This window comes from Panthera uncia (assembly GCF_023721935.1).
Source record: "Panthera uncia isolate 11264 chromosome B3 unlocalized genomic scaffold, Puncia_PCG_1.0 HiC_scaffold_1, whole genome shotgun sequence".
Classification (NCBI taxonomy): domain Eukaryota; kingdom Metazoa; phylum Chordata; class Mammalia; order Carnivora; family Felidae; genus Panthera; species Panthera uncia.
In genome coordinates, this window is record NW_026057582.1 from 119,987,952 (window position 1) to 119,997,038 (window position 9,087).

The 9,087-nt window shown below is 33.3% G+C and overlaps 1 protein-coding gene across 9 annotated transcripts in view; it reads left to right on the top strand.

The window, feature by feature from the left end:
* The window catches only part of UBE3A (ubiquitin protein ligase E3A), a 96,331-nt gene that overhangs the window by 60,421 nt on the left and 26,823 nt on the right, over positions 1–9,087 (top strand). For all 9 annotated transcript variants that reach the window (XM_049613945.1, XM_049613948.1, XM_049613946.1 and 6 more), the window contains one exon: positions 8,490–8,634. In XM_049613945.1, coding sequence (XP_049469902.1) covers positions 8,490–8,634 — 145 coding nt within the window. The remainder of the gene's footprint in view (positions 1–8,489; positions 8,635–9,087) is intronic.

Here is a 9,087-nt window from a genome sequence, read left to right on the forward strand (position 1 = left end):
AAGTTTAGAGTTGGGTTATTGTGAAGTTGAAGTGATCTAGACACTTTAGTGTACATTGCTGGTAAGAGTTCCTGCTGGGTCACTCATAATGCCCCTTAATGGCACTGCCTGATTGTGGTATTTGCTTAACCACTTAAATAATCTGTATGAACTACTCTGGGTCTTGGAGTTTGTTGGAACTTCTAGGAAAACAGCTATCCCAGGATTTCTTGAAATTAATGGTGCCTTGTTTCATAAACCCAATCCAGGGAGATTGAGCTAGGAGAATATTGGGAATACAAGTACCCACCTTCTTACTTCCTGTATCTCCAGATTGTTGCCTTTTGTTCATTCCTTCCCGCAGCAGAAAATAAGAATTTTACTGCCCCCATTTAAGTAAGAGTGCAGGCCTGTTCAGAAGACAGAAACCAGTTGCCAATCATGTACCAAAATTTACATTTGCCATAGGGTGCTTTATTGCAGGATTTTATTGTATTCAGAATATTAGATACACCCATCATTACTAGTTCTTTTTTTTAACCACTTTAAGTAAAATTTGATGCCAGCTAAAATTAAGATGCAGTAAACCTTCCATACTAGCGGAAGATAAACCATGACACAACTAGGAAATTGTGGTATTTATTTTAAAGTATATTTTAGCATTAGAATTGGTTTGTCTAAATCTGAATATTCATAAAACTTAACCAGTGGAAAAAGTTGTTTGACAGCTCAGAAACTTAAAAGTTTTCGAGATTTTTATGCCTCTTTTGTTTAATTGGTTTTTAAAAACATCAAATATATTTCTAGTATTGAAGAAAAGTTCTACATTATTTAAACAACTCAAGCAGTTTTTCAACAGAGGCAGAAAGAGGCATTAATTGTTTGGAGTAATTATTGTTGCTTGCTTTCTGATGCTCTTTTTATTTTACTCCTGTAGTTTTGAGCTACATAAATAATATACTTAACAACTCATCATCAGGCAGCCAGCAACTTTACATAATTTAGCAGAAAGTAGGGTATCTTAAAAAACGTGAGTGATGTTTTGTGAAAAGGACATTGAAGTCTTCTATGAATTTCGATTGTTAGAGCAGAACTGCAAATCCCAAAACAACACATTTTATGTTTGGCTTCTTGAGTTGGGATTCTTTCATCTATTTCCAGCAAAAGCTGTGCCTGGCTTTTAGAAAGCAGTGAAATCACTCTGTATAAGATTCTATCCAGAATTTAAAAAAAAAGTTGTCCACCTTCCTTATCTGCCTTCTGCTAAGAAATCTACCCAACTTTATTTTCCTTCCCCCGCCTTGTTTCCCACCACCACCCCCTTAGTAAAGCAAGGCTAAGAATCAACGAAAGTTTAAGTACTTGTTGTATACTTACTTTATTCTATCATCTAGAACTTTGAGGAAACGATCATTTTGGTTTATAAGGCCTTTTTTAAAGCAGATGTTAGGATAAAATTAACTGAACTTTTTAATTATGCTAAGAAATTGGGTTTTTTTAGTGAGTTCTGCTTCATTATACAAAACCTGAATATTATAATTTGACCAGTTATAAATTAGGATTCACTAGATAATACCTGTACTTAAATTACCAGTCCACAAAAGCAGTTTGATTTAGAAATCTTCTTTGTGAGGCATTTTGCTAAGCAGTAAAGATGTAAAGATGAATCATGACCACCAAGAAGCTTCTTAGGGGCTCTAAATACTCATACTAAGCAAATTTTACTCTTCTTCCCTTTTTTCTTTTGCTTTCTTTTTTAATAACAATATGAAAGGCCAGAAAAATAAAATCCTCAAAATAGCCTTGTGAGTCAGTCAATTGATGCTCTATTTTTTAAAAAATATTCATAGAATGTGTGATTATGATAAAAATTATAGTATTTTAGTAGCAAAAAGTAAAAGGTTTACAACAAAAAGTAGTTTAAGGACATCCTCTCAGCTGAACTCCCAAAAGTACTGATGGGTTTTAGCATCTTATTCCTCAAGGATCTACTTTGCTTTTTTAAAGCCTCATTCTTTCTTCTATATCAGTTTGACAAACAAAATAAACCTATTGACCACTTTCTTATGGCCTGCTAATTTAGGGTCAGGAAGAGAAGAGGAAATGAGAATATGTTTTCTGTTAGGTCTTATTTTTCAGTTAATTGTCAGGCTGACTGTCATGGAGGAAAAGGGAGGGGTAGTACCTTCAATTGATAATTTCAGATTTTTTTTTTAATGAAAAATATGTTTGCCACCTTCTCATACCGTGTAATTCAGACCAGACTAGCAGATTATTTCCTAACTGGAGTTTTTTCTAGAGGAACTATCTTTGGTGACAGCTGAATTAGTGTTTACAGTTATTTTATTGAACCTTAAATGCTATTGATTGTAGGACCCACTATTACTAAAAAAGAAAAAAAGACTGCCAGTTAGTTGTGAGATGCTACCAGTTGTATGGTATATCCATAATTTCAGAGATGTTAAAGTGCAAAAACAGAAAAGCGAATTTTAGAATCAGTGAAATATGGTAAAATATTAACTGCCTTTTCACAAGTAGGTATCTCAGAATCATTTAAGAACTACTCCCATACCTGTAAGTTGCTGGAATGTTTCCCCCAGGACTCACTTTCACTATTTTTTATTGTTTCTTAGAAAATAGTACAGTGATAGTTATGAGCTCATTTGAATTAAAACAATTATAACATAAGGTTTTTATAGTATTTTACTCATAACATTTGTCTATTTGTGTATTCTTTTAAAAGTAGATATTTTGTCATTTTTCTTAGACCAAGCATTCCCAAAGGAAAAGGATATAAAATTTTATTCATACTTTTTATCTTAGATTATGTTAGGAGAGTAGTATGAGTATCATGGAAGACAGTATTGCCATCTATGACATACCCTGAACTGCCTTCACATCTGAATGGGAAATTTGTTTAAAAGAAAAATTTCAAGGTTCTACCCTCTAGAGATTCAGATTAGGAAGTCTGGTGTGGAGCCTAGAAATCTATATTTCTGGTCATGTCCGCAGATACTCCCATAAAGCCAGTCTGCAAACCAGTATTTGGGAAGATAGCAACTGGTACGGTTTATATATACATATTTATTGAGGCCATTTTTATATACAAGTACATACTTGGGAAACTGGCAGTCTTTGAGAAGGTGGTGAAAATAGCAGGTGTAGAAATAGGATTGACGGTGGTCTGAGACTTGGTTCAGATTAGGTTCTTGGTTCTGGGAATCCTAGAATTTTGAGTGGGGATCTAAAGACTGAAAGGAATGGCTGAGTAGAACTGGATAGGAAAGTCCAAAACTGTGAACTGGAACAGATAAAGATTATAAGCACAAAGGAAAAGCCCCCTACTACCAATTAGTTCTGCTCAGTCCCCTGTAAAAAAATCATTCATTTTTTCTGGGCTCTAACAGTACTGTCTGACCCAGCCCCCAGTATTTTCCTTGACACACACCCTTAGTTATTTAAATAAAACCTGATTCTTTTATTTAACAATTGATCTACAGTGCTTTAAGAATCAGATTATCTTGTGCTGTTCTGAGTATGATTAATTTTATCTTGTACATTCACTTTATTGTGCTTAATGCAATGATGATTATTGTTTAAGATTTATTCTATTTTTTTTTTAACGTTTTATTTTATTTTTGAGACAGAGAGAGACAGAGCATGAACGGGGGAGGGTCAGAGAGAGAGGGAGACACAGAATCGGAAGCAGGCTCCAGGCTCCGAGCCATCAGCCCAGAGCCCGACGCGGGGCTCGAACTCACGGACCGCGAGATTGTGACCTGAGCCGAAGTCGGACGTTTAACCGACTGAGCCACCCAGGCGCCCCTGTTTAAGATTTATTCTAAAAGAAATGAACTTCATGTCTGATTTATGTACTCAAAGGAGATTAGGAGAATGAAGCAGATCTACATAGATTCTCCGCATCATACAATAATCTAAAAAAATGAAATTTATGAAACTCCTTACTGTTACATGTGAGAAAAATGAATCTCAGATTCTGGCCTGTATAAATTAATGGCAGGATTGGAACTGTTAGCACTCAGGGTTCCTGGTCTCACAAGCAGATATGATTAAATGATATGGCTGTTACCGAAACATCTAAACTTTATATGTAAAATAGTAAAAAAAAAAAAAAAAAAAAACTTTATCTGTTCATAGATAAATGAAAAAATTAAATATACTTAAATAATCTAAAGATCTTGCTCCAGTCAGTAGCTTAAAGGTGTAAACAAACTGTTTAACCATAGAGTCTAATAAGTTGAAGTTGTTTTAAGCCAGCCATTCTTAGAGAACGTAGGCATTCTTAAGAATTAGGTCTATTTTATGTGAATACTACTTAAATATCCATACCATTAAGGGATTTTTTCAACTATGGGTAAAGATGACTTTGTCATGAATAATAATAGCCCAGAATACTGTAAGATTTTAAAGGATAGGGTTTTCCTTTTAACGCTTTTGCATCTGGCAAGTATGATATTTTTATATTAAGATGTCATCCTACCTAGGTATTCTGGGAATGCTTTGATACCAGATCAATTTTTTTTAAAAAATGATCTCTCTAGGATTTCATCATCATGGCCAATTAAAAGTTCAGAAATTGAAAATCGTTTTATCCAACAATTGATGAAATCAAGAGTCTTAGTAAGAAGAGGAAGTCATATAAGGAAGAGGTAGATGTTATTACATCCAGTCTGTTGTTTATTTTAACCCAGTAATCTGCATTTTGCCAGTCTTCATATTAAATTAATACAAAATATACCCTACTTTAAGAAAACCTATATATAAAACTACAGGTCTGTATACTAAATGATTTCAATTCAAGGATGCATACAAATTCTCCTTTTCAGAGTGTTCACTGACCTAGGCTTTCAATTTCCAAGTATCCTGTATTCAAGGCAGCTTTTGATTTTCATAATTCTGTTTTAAATGCTATGTATTTATTACAGAAAGTTGTATACCTTTACAATTCAGTTCTGAAATCATTCTCTGATTGAACAGTGGGTCAGAAGTGGTTGTGTTTAAGAAAAATAAAAATGTAGCCCCTTAATGGCCTTTGTCAAATGGTAACTGGCAAATTTTATGCTATAATTAAAAGTAAACATTGTTTTTAAAGGTAGACTGCCCATGTATACATAAATGATAAAGTATTTTACAGAACCACTTACTATATACCTAGGTATATATTAAGTATATAGTATATATAAATACTTATATATATTAAGTATATAACATAGGTAATGGAAATTTTTGCCTGCAGAGTTCAGTTGCCATCTATTTTTCAAATCATTCTTTTTACATATTTACATGTGACTACATCCTGATTCTGAAATACATGTTTATTGTAAAAACTAATTGAAAATATAGAAAACATGAAGAAAATAAAAGTCACTTATAATTTCAAAAAAGATTATTGCTAGTTATTGAAGAGAGGCAGGAAGGCATAATAGTTAAGAGCTTCCTTCTGGATTAGAACTGTTCTATTTACTAACACTAAAAGCAAGTTATTGAGCCTCTCATGACTTTGGAGACTTCATCTGTAAAATGAGATTGATAATATTACTGGCCTCATAAGATTGTTGTGAAAATGCAGTGAATTGATATATGTAAAGTGCTGAGAATAGTGCCCTGGCACATAAGTGCTATATATTATTCGTGTGTTGTTACTGAAATATTTTTGTTCTGTAATATCTGGGTGGTTAGGTTTCAGGCATGCCTGAAAGAATTTTTAGTACAAATAAAAGTAACAATAACAAAAGCGTTGTTGTACAGGGAATTCATCTAGTGCTTCACATATATTAATTTTTTATTATATCATTTTCATTTTATAGATGAAACTAAAGCAAAGAAAGATAAAGCTATATGTTTACAATTATAATTATAAAATATTATATTGAATTATTTTGGCACTCAGGGTGGAGAGCGCTGTGGAGATTGATGGAGACAGACAGACATTTAGTATTTTATAAGAATGAAGTTAGGGGCTCCTAGGTGGCTCAGTTGGTTGAGCATCTGACTCTTGATTTCAGCTCAGGTCATGTTCCCAGGGTTGTGGGATCGAGTCCCGTGTTGGGCTCTGCACTGAGTGTGGAACCTTCTTAAAATTCTCTTTCCCTCCATGTGCCCCTCTCCCCTGCTCACATGTTCTCTCTTTCTCTATAGAAAAAAAAAAAAAAGGTATTAGGAACATCTTTCTAAAAAAAAGGAATGAAGATAAATTTGTTTCAGTGTCCTATGAGGTGTCTTAGGTGGAACTAAGACTACAACACATGGCCTCTGAATCCTGTAGAATCGACACCGAATCCTTTAAAAGATATCAATCACATTGATAATGGAGTCAGCTCTCATTTGTGCATGTTAATAAAGAGGACTATAGGAAGCATAATTTAAATACCAGATAATCAGTTTTTTCACCTCAGAATGCATTATACTTTTGATATAAGCAGATTTGTCTTTGTGTTATAAGGGCATATATATAAACATTGACTTATATTCCTTTGACACCTAGGCAGGTGGGAACTGGAAGAAGGAAACTAGGAATGCGTTCCATGGCAATATAGGATGTTGGCGTGATGGGTAAACCACATTGGAGCTGATAATTCTAATTTAGTTCTCAGCATTCTTTATTTTCTGTGGCTTGAAGCAGGTTTCCAACTGGAACTATTTTTCCCCAAGGTTCTTTTCAAACTTGGGACTAGGCTATAAAATCAAATTATGAATCTTATGTTCAAAGATCAAAGTTGTTTTAAAAGGTTGCAACATGCTGTGTTATCTTAGTAATATTGTCTGCTCTAGAACTCTTCCGTATATTTTTATTAAGCCTTCACATCTTTGCAGTGTGAAGAGTACTATCCCTTTTTTTTTCTCTGCAGATGAGGAAACAGGCTTACCTGAGTCGCTTGCTAAAATTTAAAGTTTAAAAGTTAAGTGATAGTTGGAACAACTACAGAGTATTTATTCTGTCTCAATTCACAACACTCTGTCACAAAAATAAATTATCTTTAAAAACTTGGCATAATTTTTTTTTTGGTAAATATTAAAGACCATTGTTACACAGGACATTTCTTAAAGCTAAAGATTCTAAATTCACAGACTCCAAAAGTTGAAGATATCTAGATTATTTCAGCCTTTGTTCTTAAAACTTTTTTGACTGTATTCCCAAGTAGGAAAGAGATATTTTACATAGCATAGGTACATACATGTATGTGTATCTGTCTATACTTATAGTTGAAACAAAAGTTTCACAAAATGGTTGATGCCATTACTATGTGGAACACATTCTCTTTCCTCCCATTGTTGGTTTTAAACCACCAAATGAATTGGGCTGCCCACTAGCGAGTGGCAGTTGACAGTTTGAAAAACATTGATCTAGGACAACTGTCAGGATTCATGAATTTGAGATTTTATTTTTCTATAGACATACTAGAATGTCCAAACCAGTACTGTTACCTAAAGTAATTGCTTGAGGACTATAGTACAGTTGTTTTGATGATGTTTGCATTGCTGAAAACCATTTTTAAAATTCTAGTTGCAATGGTTGGAATAACTTGAACACTCGTAAATACTGTTTTGGCAAATTTCAAATTTTTTAACCGCCAGAAGGCATTTTAGGTCTATTTAGCAAATAAAGCGGGTGATCAGGCATGCTATTAGTAAATTTCAAATACATTAAAAACTGGAAGTATAAATAGTTCACATTAGTATTTAGTGTATATTTTCTGATTAATCTCTTAATGACTGAGATCACTTACTGTGTATTATTCTATAGATTCAAAAAAGTAGTAAACATTTATAGTTGAAAAATGTAACTGTTAGTAAGAAATTAAGAGTAAGGATATAAGCAAGCGTAAATCTCATCTGCTTTCAAAAAAAGTATATATAAGATGTCTTAGGTTCCATCAAGACGTGGCAGTTTGTACTAAGTGCTATAAGAGACCATAAGCTGCTCCCTACTTACCCAATATGTTTCTTCTCTTAATTGAAAGTATTTTATTCATGGCTTAATAGATAACAAAACTTAATTCCTTAGTTTCTATTCTATTAAACATAAAAACTTATTAGCAAACAAACTTGAAGTCAAACTTCTGTACTCTGTTGTTTTTGCTGAAATGATTTAGTTTGAGTAGTCACTTATGTATTTGGCTGTGTTGACTTCTTTCCATGTCCTAACCTTTAGAGCCCAGGTTTGTTACACAGAAGTAACAGAAAATCTAATTTTAATTTTCTACTATATGTTAATTTCATGACAAATCAATAGTTAGAAAGTAACTCTTTTATTATTCTATGCCGATTTCTTTTCTGTCCTATTTTTCCATTATCTGTGAGACTGAATCTTTGCCTTTACTGGCTTTTTACTGGTTTGCTTCCTGTTTCCATTTAAAACAAACCAAAAGTCAGTATCTTTTATTTGCTCCATAGCCTGAATCCTTTTTATTTTTTCTACTTATTTTTATTTTGCTTTCATCCTTAAACTGGCAGTCACCTTCTTTTCACTTTATCTTTTCACTCACTAGCTAGAGATGATCGCTATGGAAAATCCTGCAGACTTGAAGAAACAGTTGTATGTGGAATTTGAAGGAGAACAAGGAGTTGATGAGGGAGGTGTTTCCAAAGAATTTTTTCAGCTGGTTGTGGAGGAAATCTTCAATCCAGATATTGGTAAATATTTTAGTGATGTGATCATGATGTCATATCCTTTTGATTTAAGGATTTGTTTACCTAGGTTTATAAATATTCTCAGTTACAAAGAGTAAACAGTAGGTTTCAGTATAGATTTCCTAGAATCACAGAAAATGACTGAATTTGGGTTTGGGGGAGTGATGTGCATCACTCATTTATTCAAGTTCTTATTTAGATTACTTAGCCAAATATTTTACTGTAGGAAATTGTCTTTTAGGTAAGTCAAATTGAAAACCCTTTAGAATGGTACATTAGAACAATGGAAGGATTTCTTTGCTCTTTTTAGTCTAAAACATTCTTCAGACTCACGGCATTTCTGAAATGAGAGTTTCATACAACAATTGTCTGAAGAATGTTGAGAATGTCTCACAAGTGTATCATGCTCAAAGTTTGGAAACCCTGACTGGTATCAAATTAATTAGGTTTATTTAC